General features: G+C 49.0%; 1 protein-coding gene across 3 annotated transcripts in view; it reads right to left on the bottom strand.

Annotated features, from left to right (window-relative positions):
- Nucleotides 1-16171, bottom strand: part of HIP1 (huntingtin interacting protein 1) — a 124825-nt gene extending 108654 nt beyond the window's left edge. The window contains exon 1 of one of the 3 annotated variants that reach the window (XM_021005834.2): nt 16001-16171. In XM_021005834.2, the coding sequence (XP_020861493.1) occupies nt 16001-16120 (120 nt within the window). In that variant the 5' untranslated portion in view covers nt 16121-16171. The remainder of the gene's footprint in view (nt 1-16000) is intronic. The other 2 variants (XM_021005829.2, XM_078154706.1) reach the window with 2 other exon arrangements.
- Nucleotides 16172-16723: the final 552 nt, after the last annotated feature.

Here is a 16723-nt window from a genome sequence, read left to right as displayed (position 1 = left end):
AAGCAAGCAACATGCATTTATTAAGCAACTACTGTGTGCGGGGCATTGTGTGAGGTGCTAGGGTACGGTCTGCTGCCCTCAAGGAGCTTACAATCCATCCAGTGGAGGCGAGTACATACAGAGACTGTACCGAATATGTTATAAAATAGACACAGGAAAGACAAAGGGAAAACAGCTGGCTCAAAGAGCTTATGCTAGGAGGGGGGATGGGATATGAGACGCACACCATCATTTGGGGAGGAATTGGGCATTCCCTACCAGCTGCAGGATGAGGGATGGCTAGATGCTTTGGGGAAGGTGGCTCCCCAGCAGAGCTGGAAAGGAGGGCGGGGCTCCCCTGAGACGGGGGGGGGGGGGGGGGGAGTGGGGGGAGCATAGGAGGATGTGTCCATCCGCAGGAGAGGGAATGTCAAGGTCAGGGAAGATCTCCAGGGGGATGGAGGGGAAGCACGTGAAATGAGGCTGAAAAGCAGATTAGGGCCAGGCTGTAAGAGGCTTGCAAGGCCAGGCTGATGAATGTTTTCCCCTGGAGCAGGCGCTCTTAACCTGGACCCTAAAGGGTCTCCAAGGATAGATTTCAGGGGAGTCTGTGAACTTGAAGGGGGAAAAAAAACACAAACTGTATTTCAATATAATTTAAAAAAATAATCCCAAGTATTTTATTTTTTTCATTAAAAATACTTCTGAGAAGGGGTCCATGAGCTTCACCAGGGGCTATAGGAATATTAAAGTTTCAAAACAATCTTTTGAGAAAACTCCATTGCAAACAGAAGCCAGGACCACACTGGCCAAATCCTCAGCACTGCAGTCCAGGCTGGCTCTCGGCCGGCAATCTTGTAAGATGCAAAGAAAAGCCCCAATTTCCCTTCTACTCAGCTAAGCCTAAATGAGTAACACACACCTTAGATCCCCTTTTCTTGCCCAGCAGGAACCCCCAGACTGTACCCAATAGTCAGACCACAATCTGGGGAGTCCGCCGTTCCCAGCCAGCAAAGCAGGAAAACAGGAAGCAGCCTCCAGCCCGCACCCGCCCTGCGAGGGTGGAGCTGACACATTCATTCTCCCAGGTGGGCAGCCGGCCAGGGCATCAGTCACTTGGAGTGATGGGAAGCTGGCTGGGGGGAGGGGGCGGCTCCACAGCCTTCTCCAGACCACCTCTGGCCCAGAGGAATTCTAGCGAGTGGTGAGCTATCACAAAACAAAACTCCACTTGGGGATAGAGGCGGGGTGTGTGGGTGCCCAGAACCAGCTTTGGGGCACATGGGAGCACCCTGCACTTGGAGTCAGACCTGGTTTCAAATCCCACTTCAGACACTTACCACTTACCCTGAACAAGTCACAAGATGGGGATAATAATAAGCAGGTTTTTGCTGTATACCTCACAGGGTGGTTGTGACGATCAAATGAGGGCAGGTATGTAAAGGGCTTTAGATCTTATTACTGCCCAGACTCTGGCAAGGACTCTGGATTCGGGGTAGCAATTAGCTTTAAGGTTGCAAAGGCCTTTATAAACATTATCCCATGTTATCCTGGGAGGCAGGTGCAATGATTATTCCCATTTTATAGGTGAGGAAACTGAGGCAGGCTGCAGGTAAGTGACTTACCCAGTGTCACGCTGCCAATTAAGTGTCTAAGGCAGGATTTAGAGCAGGCTTGTGCTGGGAAATATTTAACAAGAAGCACCCTTTAAATTTCAATCTTCATCGTTAACATTTTACCCATCTAAAAGGTATCAAACAGCTGTCACAGTAAGACTTCCAAATGTGCCCCACCAAAACAAACAAACAAAAACAGATTAAAATGTAATTAAGAAACAAAATGCATAAGAATGCAGTGCAGATAATGGCAATTCGTGGTTTCCATCAAACAATAAATCAAGCCCTGATTTGTAACATGTGTTGATTTCTGAGGTGGAAATGCTTATGTGGAATTTAACTATAGGCTCTCTGGGTGCCTGCAAGTCCAAAGGCCATTATAGTTACTCACTAGCTGTGTGACCTTGGACAGGTTCCTTAAAAACTCTGGGCCTCAGCATCCTCCTTCGGAAAACGGGACGGTTGTGCTTTGTGCTGCCCTCAGAGTACAGCTCAGGCCTTTTGGGGGCCACCTTAATGTCAGTAATTCCCAGTCCCAAAATGATGTTGAATTGACTTATCTGTATCCATGATAAATTCTGTCCCCTTCCCCAAATACAATGTAGGCTTTTCAAGGACGGGGACAATATCTTTTTTTGGCTTCTGTATCTGCAGCTATAGTACCTTGCATGTAATAGGCGCTTTAACAAAATACTCCTTGAATTGAAGATTTAAATTATTTTTTTAATCCTTTCTAAGAAATACAAAAGTCTGCCAAAGCATCCACTTTCTTAGCAATCATTCCGGCCATTCCCAATCTGCTGGAGGCCTTTGGTGGGCTCCCTCGTCAATATCTGACACGACACATGATTAACCCTAAATCTTCTTTGAAAACAATGTGACCTTGATGGAAGCCAACGTTTCAGCATCCTTGGTTTTCCCAAAGGGGGACTGCCCCGTGATAATTGTTCATGTGCCAATAATTAGACAGCACCAACAATGAAGCCCTCCCTCAAGAACTCAAATGGGGCCAGGCTCTTCCACCCACTCTTTATTGTCTTTGCACAGAAAAAAAGTAAAATATTAAAAAAACCTGAGAGATACAAACAGGACAGTTCAGGCGTTCCTCCCTGCCTCCCCAGTCAGCACTCTCTCTCTCCTTTTGAATTTACTTTGTGCTGTTCAACAGGTCCTTTGCTCTGTCGGTGTATCTAGGCCGCCCTGACAACCCCCATGGATCAGAATGGGAATCCTTGAGGCCAGAGCCTGGTTCTTTGGGGCCTTTCCATTCCCGGCCCAGCCTGGCACAACACCAGTAAAGGGTGAGCCACTGTTAAATGGCTGTCCCGTGGTATAATTATTTTGACCAGGCTTGGCCAGAAATAGAGATAGGAAAGCACCTTCCTCTCTTCTTTGCTGAGGTGGGGACTATGGGAGCGGAATGTTGCCCACGCTGGTGGAGGGGCCGGTTGCTTGGTTTTGCTCAATTGTTTTTTTACCCTCGTGTTCTTTTTGCTTTGTTGACAAAGAGTTGCCTCTCTAGGCGGGAAGGATTAGGAAGTGAAGGGTGCAAAAGATAAACACACTTTCTAAAAGTTCATTCAGTTGAAATGAGACCTGGGGTTCTTAACATTTTTTGTGTTATGGACTCTGTTGACAATGAATGTCTCTGAATCATGTTTGTGTTTGCTGCTTCTGTTCATAATCAAAGGAAATGCTCAATGTAAGTTAGAGTTCAATGAAAAGAAAGACGTATTTTTTCCCCATTCAAGTGCTTAGATGCCATCTCTCCTCTGACTCCTTGGGACTCTGTAGACTAGGATGAGAAGCCCTGAATTCAATGGTCTCAAAGCTTCCTTCTACTTCAAAAGGCAACGGATTTCTCTGCCCTGAGAATTGACTCTGTTCATCTACATATCAATATTTCTCTGGGTTTTGACCTTGTTGCTTTTCCCCCTTCCTCCAAGCTCTTTTTGGATGTTTTTAGGCCCTCCCCCTCTTCCCCACTTGGCTCCTTTATCAGGACTCAGATCCCCCTCTAAGCATGGGGCATTTACAAACTTTTCACAAAGCTATTTGGGTTCTACAAAGCCCCAGGGCTTTTACAGACCTGCAAAGTACTAGAAAAAGGAGGGGTCCTTAGAGGTGGCCTCCTTCAAGGCCCACTTTTTAAAAAGGAGGAAAGCCAAGGCCCCAAAGCCCAGTGATAGCAGATGAGGAACCAGAGGCACTCATACTTTGGGCAAGAATCTGAGATCTGAATTTGGTTCCTCTCCCCCATTCCCCAACCTCCCCAGTGCCCAGACCTCAAAGCTCCAGGAAAAAACAAAACAAAACAAAACCCTGAGGGAGAAGAGATAAATGAAGGAATGGAAGAGAAATCATTTATTAAGAACTCACAGGTAGAAAGCATTGAGGACACCCGTACAAAAGTGAAGACAATACTAGGATACCCCCCTTTCATCCAAGGTTGGGAGTGGGAGACCTGGAGATATCCAAGGCTGTTACTTGGCAGGCCGCATAAGGGTGATAAGTAGGGAGGAGATCACCTGGAGACTAGGTTGGGGAGAGGAATGATAGCACAGGTCTGACAGCTGCCCATTTTAACCTGACCATTCTGGCTAAATGCTAATTCCAAACTCTTCTACAAGCTAAAGCCCTGAGTACTTTCAGCATCCTGGCACCCCACCCCAGTGTCTGCTTTAGTGATGCTAATTAACGATGTAGGGGTGATTAGAATGCAGTCTCTCCAGTATATCAAACCCAATCCACCACGTACTCCAGGATACACTCTTCCCCCAGCCTCCACACACTTGGCCAAGCATCATTTTTATTAAGAAATCATCAGTCCCCTACGGAATATTCCTTTTTACTTCTGTAACTCTACCTTTGATTTTTTTTTTTAACTTTCAAAAGTTTTGAACTTAACCAAACAAGATGAGAATTTCCTTTCACAGAGCAGAACAGCAAGAGGACAGATTCTAACCCCAAAAGCACATGCACCCTCCAATCCGAAGCTTCTAAGCCAGGGGTGGGGAACCTGCGGCCCTCTAGGTCCTCAAGTGCCCTTTGGCTGAATCCAAACTTCACCGAACAAATCCCCTTCATAAAAGGATGTGTTTGGTAAAACTTGGAGTCGGTCAAAAGGCCGCACCCAAGGACCTAGAAGGCCACATGAAGCCTGGAGGGCGCAGGGTCCCCCCCCCCAAGCATTCAACAAATCTATTTGCAAATCGTGTTATTTGCAAATCAGTTCTACTTTGTTGTGTGTTATTGCCCTCCGGTTTTGAAGAGGACCAAAGTGACATTACTCTGCTAGACTCAAGTTTCAGCGTGGCCCACTGTGGCTGGCCAGACCGACAGGAGCTCAGAATGTTCTACCGCAGGTTGGGCACAAACAGTCCCTGTGAACCTTCGAGGTGGGTTCTCTAAGTCTGCGTATCTTGCATTTCTCTTGAGCTATTTCAGTTCTGCTTTGCTCACAGAGCACGGCACCTTTTCCGACATGGGCACGCCATGTTGGGCCGTCCTGTGCCCGTGTCTCCCACGTTACACCATCAGTTCCAAAGTTCTTGAGAGACCGTGAGAGTGTCCTTGCATCACTTCTTCTGACCACCACGTGAACGCTTGCCCTGTGTGAGTTCTCCACAAAACAGTCTGTTTGGCAAGCTTTCGTTTTGCATTTGAACAACGTAGCCAGCCTATCAGAGTTGCGCTCTCTGAAGCAGAGTCTGAACGCTTGGCAGTTTAGTTCAAGAAAGGACCTCAGTGTCTGGTGTTTTATCCTGCCAGGTGATCTTCAGAATCTTCCTAAAACAACTCAAATGGAAGCGATTCAGTTCCCTGGCATGGCACTGATATACTGTCCAGGTTTCACAGGCATACAGCAATGGGTCAGCCCAATGGCTCTACAGACCTGCAGTCTGGTAGGCAGCCTAATACCTCTTCCCTCCCATACTTTCTTTGGAGCCTCCCAAACACTGAGTTAGCTCTGGCAATGCGTGCATCAACCTCATTATCAATGTGTACATCCCTGCAAAATACCCTACCAAGGTAAATGAACTTAATCATAGCATTCAAAACTTGTCCATTTGCTGTAACTGATGGTTCCACATATAGATGGTGTGGTGGTGGCTGATGGAGAATCTCTGTTTTCTCAGTGTTAATTATTAGGCCAAAATGAGCACAAGCAGCAGAGAATCGATCCATACTTTGCTGCATCTCGGCTTCAGAGGCTTCATCGAGGGCACAATCATCTGCAAACAGAAAGTCACGCACCAGCACTCCCTCCACTTTAGTCTTGGCTTGTAGTCTTTTCAAGTTGAAGAATCTACCGTCAGTGCAGCAGCTGACCTTGATGTCGTGTTCATCCTCATTGAAGGTATTTGACAACATGGCTGAAAACAGCATGCTAAAATGCATGGGAGCAAGCACACCGCCTTGTGTCACTCCACTGGTGACGGGAGAAGCATCAGAACATTGTCCATTATCCAGAATCCGGGCAAGCATGCTACCATGACATTGATGTACAATGCTGATGAACTTCTCCAGGCAACCAAATTTTGACATAGTTTCCCACAAGTCCTCCCAGCTGACAGCGTCAAAGGCCTCGGTCAGATTTACAAATGCTGTGTACAGACATTTTACCTGGAGTTGTCAGGCAACAAACACCCTATCAACCTGCTTTGTCACTACTGATACTAACACCTAACAAGTCTCCTTCCTAGGAAGTGCTGGGATCTGCTCTGATCTCTGCCCTTCCTTAGCATCCCAAGGCTTGGGAAAATGCTTCTTAGGCTCACAGGAGGTAGTGCTGGTGGGGCCCGAGAAACCATCTAAGCCAGTTCTTCCATTTGACATTTGAGGAGGATGATACCCAGACATGGCAAGAGACTGGGCCAAGGTCACACAGGTAGATAACAAGTAACCTTCCTTTGACTCTAAATCCAGTGTTCTTTTCCCAACGATATAAGAAAATGACACTAATTTGATTTAAGAAATTGGAACTTACAGAATTCCCAGATTAGAATTAGACTTAATGAAACACTATGGTTCAACAATCTTGTTGTATTAGACATAGTGAGTATCCAGAAAAAAAGGAAAAGAAAGGGAAGTGGGATTTCCTGAGTCATGGGATTCTGAGGCATGGGGGAAAAATCTTAGTCTGGAAATGGGAAAAGGATCAATGGCAGTAGAGGTGAAATATACAAAGTATATGTTGAATGAGCATTTATTAAGTGCCTACTCGGCGCCTGGCGCTATGTTAGGCAGTGTGAATACAGACACAAAATGGATACAGTCCCTACCTCTCAAATAGCCTGCATGGTAATAGAAGAAAACATGTATAATGAATAAATGAATGAAAAATGATTATTAAGCACCTACGTGCCAGGTGTTGTTCAAAGTGCTAGAGATACAAACAGGAAAAATGAGACAAGAAAGTCCCTGCTCCCCAAAAGCTCACATTCTAAATAAAGGGGAATAGGGGCCAGGGAGGGAGTCTGATACTGGGGAGTCCCTGGATTAGTAAGTAGACTGAGTCATGGAGCAGCCGTATGTCACCCTCTGTCCAGAAGCCATGGTACTATTGATTCTGTTACTGTCCTCAGAGTAGGAAGTAGGAGGGGGGTAAGGAGGGAGGATCCAGACAGGGCAGCGAGGTTGGGGCAGAGAGATGTGAACCATGGTCTGACCAGTTATGGTCGACTGGGCAGGCAAGGTTACACTCACTCATCAAATCACGCTCAGTCCCTTGGCAGAACTCCCAAACTAAGAGCCCAAACTCTCCCAGGCAAGGGAAGGTCTGATGGGAGAACTGATCTGGAGGGTGTTGGCTGCTCCAGGTTGGGCATGGCCATCAGATGCCAAGGTGGCCAAGGTGGCCGGACAGGACAGGAGGCCGCCATCACTACCCACATGGCCAGGAGGCTGGCTACTTTCTTCACCAAGCTTTCAATTCAGCCCCAAAGGAGCTCTCTTACAAGAAGTCTTTCATTTGATGATGAAATTTTCAGGAAAAGAAGGCTTCCTGGACCTCGGTGGGTTTACCTCTGCTCTATACCTCAAGTTATACTTGTTTTGACTATAAATATGTAAATATGGGATCAAGGACAGCTAGGTGGTGCCATACTGAATACAGTGCCTGGCCTGGAGTCAGGAAGATTCCTCATCCCGAGTTCAAATCTGGCCTCAGATAATAGCCATGTGACCCTGGGCAAGTCACTTCATCCTGTTTGCCTCAGTTTCCTCTTCTATAAAATGAGCTGGAGAAGGAAATGGCAAACCAGTCCAGTATCTCTGCCAAGAAAACCTCAAATGGGGTCAAGAGGAGTCAAACACAACTGAAAAATGACTGATCAAACCACAAAACATGAGATCAAGGTGCCCACAGATGTAGAAATCAGAGGACTCTGCTCTCTTCCTCTCCACAGATCCGATCCCCAGATCCCCACGTCAGCAGCTTACCTCACCCAGAGACTACCTAACTCTCTTGGCTTGTCTAGTTTAACTCAAGACCAGGTTTGGCTACTCCTATGGTCATGGAAACCAAATTTGAGAAGGAAAGGCAGGGAGATGGGTGGGCAGGTAAAGTCATACCTTAGCATCACGTAATAAACAAGACTACCCAGAACCCTGCCTGCAATTGGGATAGCTGCCATCAGGCGAAGGGGGGAGAAGAATGATAATTAGTGCTACATAAGTCAGTTTGTTGGGCTTTTCCCAGAACAAAGGCTCAGGGTTTTTAGATATTGGGTTTTTGTTTTTTTTAAGTATGGTGTTTGGGGGCCACTAGGTGGCGCAGTGGATAGAGCACCGGCCCTGAATTCAGGAGTACGTGAGTTCAAATCTGGCCTCAGACACTTACTAGCTGTGTGACCCTGGGCAAGTCACTTAACCCCATTGCCTATCCAAACAAACAAACAAATAAATAAATAAAAGTACGATGGTTCTTTAAATTCAACATTTATAAAGTATCAGGTAGGCCATAATACGGCATAGCTTCCAGGAATAGGGCGATGGTCCGACTGTATTCTGCCCTGGTCAGAGCACATCTGAAGTACTGTGTGCATTCCTGACAGGCCCAGCTTAAGAAGGATGCTGACAAAGTAAAGAATGTCCCGAGGAGGGCAACCAGGCTGGTGAAGGCCCTGAGTCCAAGGGGATGTCTAGTCCAGAGAAGAGATTTCAGGTGGGATTTAAGGAGGGGGGAAGCACAAGATCACTGGCTTCACAGATGCCATGGAAGAGATTTAGCCTCATTCTTCAGGGCCCCAGAAAGCAGGACTAGGAATGATGGTGGAAGCTACAAAGAGGCTGCCTGAGGTGGGATGTCAGGAGAAACCTCTTCTTAGATGCTGAAGAACTGTGATGGCGCTCTGCATTCCTCATGGGGACAACGCATTTTTATTTCTTGTAAAGGGGAAGAGCCAGACCACAGACAGACACCGTCCTCATTTGAGGGGGGCACAGCAGAATGACATACACTCTCGAGAAGACGGAAAAGACCCAATAGCGGAGGCACAAAGTTAGGAGACTGATGAAGGGAGTGGGACGGAGAGCTAACTTAGGCTACATATAACAGACTCGGTGAGACTCAGTGGGGGCTGCAGAGAGTCTCAGGCAAGGAAGATCCCACATTAGTTACAGGCTGACCAGAGACTCTGCATTGTTCTGCCTGGAGGCAGCCAGGTGTTCAAGGTAAACATCCAGTAGGCTTTCATGGGGAGCCAGGTCACTCCTTTGCTGGCTGCCTCACGCCCTGACTCTCCCTAGGGCTGTTCCAGAGTGGAAGAGGCTGCCTCTAGAGGCAGGGGGTTCTCACTCACTGGAGGGCTTCACAGTGGCTAGAAAAGGGTTTGTAGACTCCCAGGTTAAGAATTCCCACTGTAGACCCAAGCTGCCTCTTGTTCCTAGGTGAAGCTCAGGAATCATGGGGCCTTGGTGGGGGGGGGGCTCAAGCAGCACAGTTGGCATTCAAGTGGAGAAGGTGTGGATCTGCATTATTTTTCCAAAGAAATACTTGCTTCTTGCTATCAGGAGACAAGAGGCATGCTGCCTTATAATGCCTGGGGATGACCAGCGACTTCTTTGGAGTTTGGTCCCCTCTGGGCCCCAGATCCCCAAATCCCGCCCTACCCAACCTTACTGAAGTCCTCCATCACCCCAGGCCCTGAACCCCACTCTTCCCTCTGCTCTCAGCCAGGGAAGTTTGTCTGCATCCAGATACACAAATTCACTCAAACTCCCTCCTCCAAAAAAGACCCAAACCAAACCAAACATGAGAGAAGAAACCAAAAAGAGAAAGAACAAGCAGGCCTCTGGCTCTCAGGCTGATTATTTAGAGTCAGCTCACAACATTTCTTAAGCTTTCCCCTGGGGTTAGGTTTTCATTTTTATCATTCTGATATGAAAATAACTGGCTTCCCTCCTAATTCTATGTATTTTATTTTATGCATTTAAAAACATGACTCTGAGAAGGAGCCTTTTCTTCATCAGACTGCTGTCAAAGGTGGAGAACTTCGGGGGTCCTATGGCGAAGCAAAGACCCCTGATTCTCAGTTTCCTCATCTACAACATGTGAATAATCCCTTTAGAGTGGTAGTATAGTAGACAAAGGGCCTACCTTGTGGTCAGGAACCTGGGTTCAAATGCTGCCTCTGACATGGGCTGGATGCGTGATCCTGAGCTCTCACTTCAACAGTAGCTAAGACTAAGTTACAGAAGGAAGCTGATCAGTATTGCTGAAGGGAGTTTCCACCCTGGGATCCCCTCCCAGAGATGAAATCACAGCTTCAGATTCCCCACACCCCTACCTCCAATCCCTTCACATTCTCTCACAGGGACAAACAAGATAATATATGTGAAAATAAAATACTTTGGAACTTATTAAAGACTACAGATAGCCTCTGAGGCCCCTGCAGCTCTATGAAATGGAAGGCTTTGAGGTTGGTGTTCTTTTTTTTTTTAATCACCACTTCAGCTTTCGTACCACGGGGGTACACAATGTTTTTTTCTCTCTTGCCTTTAATGATAATTTCCATTTGGAATAAACTGGAAATGTTTTCATACTTTAGATCACAAAAAGAGGTAGGTGTTGTTATTATTATCTCCATTTTACTAATGGGGAAACTGAGGCAGAGAGAAGTTAAGCCATTTCCTCAGAATCACACAGCTAATAAGTGTCTGAGATGAGATCTGAATCAAGGTTTTCTCAATTGTATCTGCCTGGCACGTAGTAGGCACTTAATAAATGCTTGTTGACTTGGCTCTCCACTATGCTGCCATCTTGCTTTCTGGGCAGAGGTTGTGTTCCTCTGTTCCTCACTCATTACAAAATGACTTTAAATCATTAATAAGTAAATCAGGTTCACCTATAAAAGGGGGGGAGACTGGACAAGATGAGCTTTAAGGTTACTTCTGGTAAGTGCTGGGCTCCTAAAAGGAAAAGACCTTTGGGACTTAGACCTCTAAAAGCTTAGACCCCACATGGGCATTTCATCTGAGGCATCTGGTCCATCCCAGTCTACCTAGATACTCAATAATCCTTTCAACTGCCCTTTCACTGTAGCTCTCCAACCACTTAACTCCTTTCACTGTCTGCACCTGGCCCACCCCAGGCTATCTGCTACTCCTTAATCCCATCCAGATCTTCTCAGAGTCTTTTTTTGTATATAAGTATCAGTCCCATCCCCATCCAATTTGCAGATTTACTAGGAATCTTGCCCACCTAAGTAGTGTTATAATAAAACCTTGCCACTCAGAGTGAAGTCTTGAGCGGTCCCCCCCCCCCCATGCCTGAGATGCCCTCCCTCCTCCCCTTTCCCTTCTTGGTCTTGGGAAGAGAAAGGGGGTGAGATGAGAAGCAGTAAGTAGAAGTGACTTCTCAGTGGTCTGTGAGCTCCAGGAGGTCAGAGACTGCAGCTGATTCAACATTTCTCTTCCCCCAGAGCCCAGGGCTATTGAAGAGCTGGCCAGTAATTTGGCTGCTCTGGGTGCAGCAGCAAAAAAGGCCCCCAGGCAGACCCTGGAGGGAAGAAGGAGAGAGTGGGAGCAGAGCTCTCAGGCTGGAAGGGACTCTGGAGGTCAGACCCTTCTGAGCTGTGTGACCCAGGCCAGTGACTCCACCTGTCTGAACCTTCTTTTCACTCCTCTCCAAAGATCTGAAAGCTGAGTCCCAGCAAACCAAACCTCCCCCAAGCTCTAGCGGCATCTCCCCTCTTCCCCTATGGTGCTCTCCGTCTCTCTCTCTCTCTCTCTCTCTCTCTCTCTCTCTCTCTCTCTCTCTCTCTCACACACACACACACACACACACACACACACACACACACACAGAGCTAGTAAGACAGTCCAGAGTCAGAATCTCAGGTCAGATCTCTCCAGAATCGTAGTAGCACAGAGCTAGAGGTGAATGGGATGAATTAACTGAGGCCAGGAGAGGAAGGGGCTTGCCCAGGGTCATAGATGAAACAGTAAGTGTCTGAGGCTCTGCCCCCTCACTACACCACCCTGACTCTCCATTAGTCGCTTCTCTGAACTCTATCTGGGCCGGCTTATTTCACCAGCAATCATGCACTGCCTTCCGAAAGAACGTTGGCTCCTGGAGGGCAGGGCCCGTGCTGTTTACAACTTTATAACCTGAACAGCCAACATGGTGCCTTGGCCCTACTGTCTGCTGAAGTGAAATATGCTGTTTTAGTTTCTCTAACGATTTTACTTTTGACAGGCTTATGTTGGCCTGCCTTGAGTTAAAGGGAAAGGTGAGTATCTGGGGCTCCACTGCCATGCCCAGGGCCAGGAAGGAGCCTACTTGTTTCAGCCTACTGTTCTAGGGTCAGGTGAAAACTCAACACTGGTGGGAAGACTCCAGGATTTAGACTATAAGTCCAGGAAGACCTAAGTTCAAACCCGGCCTCAAATAACTACTAGTTGTGTTCTAGCTCTAAATGTATGACCCTATGTCCAAGTCCCTTCCTGTCTCCTGGCCATAAAATGAGGGGTCTCTTCCAGCTTACTCAGACTTGTAGCTTCCTGGGCCGGCTCAACTGCCGCTGAGCTCTGGTGGCCCTTCTTCCAACCTTCTATCTTTAACATCACAGTCACACGTTCCAAATGCTCCCCCTGCCCACCCCCTACACACATGCATCCCTATGTGGGCATGAGACAGCTGGCATATGCTCACGCCCCCTGAATACCTCCTCCCACCAAAGTGGCGCCAGGGTCAAATGCAGACAGTGGCCGGCCAGCCAGCGGCCCCAGCCTGGGAGGTTACAGAGCCCTGGCCTCACCCAGCCCAGCTTAGCTGGGCTGTCCCTAGACGGCTCCAAGAATACCACGCCTGGCTCGGAAAGTTTTCACAGACCTAATTTCCATCAGCTCAGAGGGTTAGTGTCTTCAGTAGATTTCTCCATTTTGTTCCAGATTCTCCTCAGCTCAAACCTCAGAATGAATTTTTCCTGGTTTTGAAATTGTCTTTATTTATTCATCCAGTTCAAGGGGGCGGGTTGAGGGTAAGGAGAGAACCCAAAGCAAAAACAACCAAACGAAAATATTTGCAAGTCTCCAAACATGAAAGCAAACGCCTCTCAACGGCAACAATGTCAGGGGCCTCTGACTCAGAAGATGAAGGCAGAGAAGGCTAATCTCCGAACTCAGCCTCACATTCCAGATGGAGAGATAAACCACCTTCACCCCAACTGGGCCCATGGGATCAGTGGGAATCACTCACTTCCTCTCTGGAGATGGCATTGCGCAAGAAGGCCAGACTTCTGGGTCCAGATCACAGTCTGCCGTTACTCACAATGCCAGGGAGGGAACGGGCAGAACGCATTCTCCTTCTCAAGGTTCCATTTGTAAAGAGTTTTGACCTCCTCTTTGCTCACTTTTTTCTCTAACCCAGGGGTTCTAAATGTCTGAGGAGCTTAGGGTGAGGTTTTTTCCCCCCAAATATTTTGATAACTATATTTTAATATAACTGGTTTCTATTTTATTTTGTGCATTTAGAAACATTTTTTTTTTCCTGAGAAGAGGGTTCATAATCTTCATCCTGCTGCCAAAGGGCTCTATCACACAAAGTTAAAAACTCCTGCTCTAACCTGAAATCCAATTGTTTCCTTCCCACTTTTTGGATGGTTTTAAAATTACTTACAAAGCCCTTTGTTGAGGGTCCATGGGGTCACAGGAGATATATCACAGGAGTGGGATCATAGGAAGGGACCTCAGAGGCCCCCTGATCCAACTGCCTTCACTTTACAGAGAGGGAAACTGAGGCCCTGCGAGATGAACTGATTTGCTCAAGGTCATACAGGAAAGGTGTCAAGCTGAGCTGGGATGTAAACACCTGTTTCTAGCTCCAAATCTACCATTTTTCCTTATTGTAGCATGGAAAGATTCGTTCTACTTTTTAAAAGCTTGAGACCTAGCCTTTGAAATGCTTTGAAGATAGGACCAAAAACAACAGCATGTCCTTGGCATGCAGATTTCACCAGCGCACAGGGGTGTTTGTCATTTCTACTTGTCTTTGCCTCCCCAGTGCCAAGGGCAGGGCCTAGACATTGATCAACCAATCCGTCCTTAAACATTTATTAAGCACCTACTATGGGCCAGGGATATAAAAAGAGACCAAAGACAGCCCCTGCCCTCAAGGAGCTTACAACCTAATAGGGAAAACAACATACAAGCAAACATGCACAAAGTAGCCTATCTACAGGATGAATAGGAGAAAATTAACAGAGGAGAGGCACAGGGACTTAGAGGCCTTAGGGAAGGTTTCCTGGAGGAGGTAGGATTTTAGTTGGGACTGAAAGGAAGCCAGTGAGGTCAGTAGTGGGAGTGGGGAAGGGAGAGTGGACCAGGCATCCCTTGGTAAGGCTGGCCGCTGCTGATATGGGCAGCCTTCTGATTGGGTCTGATGCATTTCAGTGGCCAAGAAAATCAAAGCACAATCTCAGAGCTCTGTGACCCACCAATAAGGGTGCCCTCCTGTGCCAAGCGGGGAGAGTACGCCTCCCCCCAATCTTCCTGGCACTCTTTCCTGCCCACCCCTAATCCAAAGCACCTCTTTCCCATGTTTTCTTCTTTATTGTATCCCCACCTCTTAGCGCAGTGCCTGGCACAGTGCTTAATAACATTTGCTGATTTTTTTTTTCCATTCTACAGGTCTCATCCCCTTTTTGTCTATGGTGGTGTGGTACAGTGGAACGTCACGGAATTCGGAGTCCTGGCCTGCCCCTACTACCTGTGTAAGGTTGGCTGAGTTATTTAACTTCCCTGAACCTCAGTTTCCCTGTTTGTAAAATGAGGAGATTGAATGACAGTCTCTAAGGTCCTTTCCAGCTCTAAATCTGTGAGCCTAGTGAGGCAGCTAGCTTGACCATACAATGGATAGTGGGGGACCTGGAGTCAGCAAGACCTGAGTTTAAATTCTCCCTTAGAGGATTACTAGTTATGTGACCCTTGACAAGTCACTTAACTTATCTTGTCCTCAGTTTCCCCACCAGAAAAAGGAGATAATAACAGCAGCTACCTCACATAGTTGCTGAGGATCAAATTAGGTAGCCTATGTTAAATGCTTACAAACCTCAATGGGCTGTAGAAATGCTGGCTATTAGCCACGAAGACCCGAGTCAACCATTCTTTTCTGGCCCTGGGGAAGGTATCCCTAAGGGGTAGGTGCCCCCTCCTCTCCCCATGACCGCTTTCCATCTTCTTCCTAGTAGTGGACCACTGGGCTTATACTTTACCAAGCCTTTCTCGCCACAGCCCTCCTGCGAGTGTCATTCCATTCATGGGCTCTCAGACTCAATTCCAGACACATCCAGAAGCGCGAAGAGCCTGGCGCCAGACCTGACTGCAGCGGCTGCTCTTTGCCCCGAGCCCCGGCTCCTCACCTAACTTTGTCTCATGCCCGCCCGCTGTCTTCGGCCCAGGCTTGCGGGGCGCTGCCCCATCCTGAGATCTCACTGAGCGACGCTCCCCTGCCCAGCCAGGCAGCCTGCCGGGTCCGACGCTCTTCTGGGGGGGCTCCTTCGCTCCGGACCTCCCCCAGGATCATCTCCGAAATGCCCCCTCCCCAAGTCACCGGCCTCGGGGTCTCAGATTTCTCCACCTTCGCCGATCTCCCCAGGATCTCTTCAGATCCCCTCCCACAAGATCCCCCCCTAACTCCACGGGTTCCCGATCTCTCCCCAGCATCTTTTCTAAGCTTCCCTATTCCTCCACCCACCCCTGCTCCCCAAGGATCCCCAGGGATCCCCTCCGCCTCCCTTCGTGATCCCCCCGGATCGCTCTCGCCTCACAGTGACCCCCGCACCCCGGGACCCCCGGGATCTCTGCTCCGGATCCCTCTGCTCTCGCCCGACCTCCTCGGACCCTCCCGCATCCCCCAGCCGCGCCCGGGATCGATCCCCGGGGATCCTCGGCGGCCTCACCTGGCTCCGCTCGAAGCTCTCCCGCTCCGCCGCCTCGGGCCCCGCGCCCGCCCCGCGCCGGCTCAGCACCTTGGGCAGAGGGTTGGGCACCTGCTTCATGGAGCTGGCCACCCGGTCCATGGCGTCCCCGGGACCCGCCGCCGCCGCCGCCGCCGCCGCAGCCGCTGCCCCAGGATCCCCGCGCCCCGCCCCTCGTGCTTCTCGCCGTGGGGATCCGGCGCCAGCGGGCCCTCTGAGCCCACCCATTGGCTGCGGGGCCCGTCAGTCTCTTCCCTCCGCTCCTCCTACCCGCCCCAAGCCCCTCCCCTTCTCATAGAAGCTTTCTCTCCCCCCCGGCTCCCGCCCCCCCCGGCTACCTTCGCTCTGATTGGTCAGCTTTGGCACGGGGGCGGGGCATCAGTGGTCCCGCGACGTGCCAGTCACCCGGAGTTTGTCGATTGCGCTCGGGCAGGGGCGGGAGCAGGGAGTAGGAATGGGAGGAATCAGGCCTAGAGCCGGAGCCCCGCCCCAGCCCCGCCCCGGCCCGGGCCGTCCAGGAGCCCGTTATCTGTCCTAGCTAGCTGCACGTGGGCTGCTCCCCCACTCCGCCTTTTGTGGGTGGGAGTGGGGGACACGGAAGGAATTAATCCCAGAGGAGCGGATGGGATGGCACCCACGTGCCATGGGTACTGTAGGAAGGGTACTCCTGGTCGGGGCGGGCAAGGAACCACCCTCCTCCCCCAT

Source organism: Phascolarctos cinereus, unplaced genomic scaffold, assembly GCF_003287225.1.
Source record: "Phascolarctos cinereus isolate Bilbo 61053 unplaced genomic scaffold, phaCin_HiC Scaffold_5;HRSCAF=322, whole genome shotgun sequence".
In the NCBI taxonomy this organism is placed as follows: domain Eukaryota; kingdom Metazoa; phylum Chordata; class Mammalia; order Diprotodontia; family Phascolarctidae; genus Phascolarctos; species Phascolarctos cinereus.
This window is presented reverse-complemented; position numbering and strand designations above follow the sequence as displayed.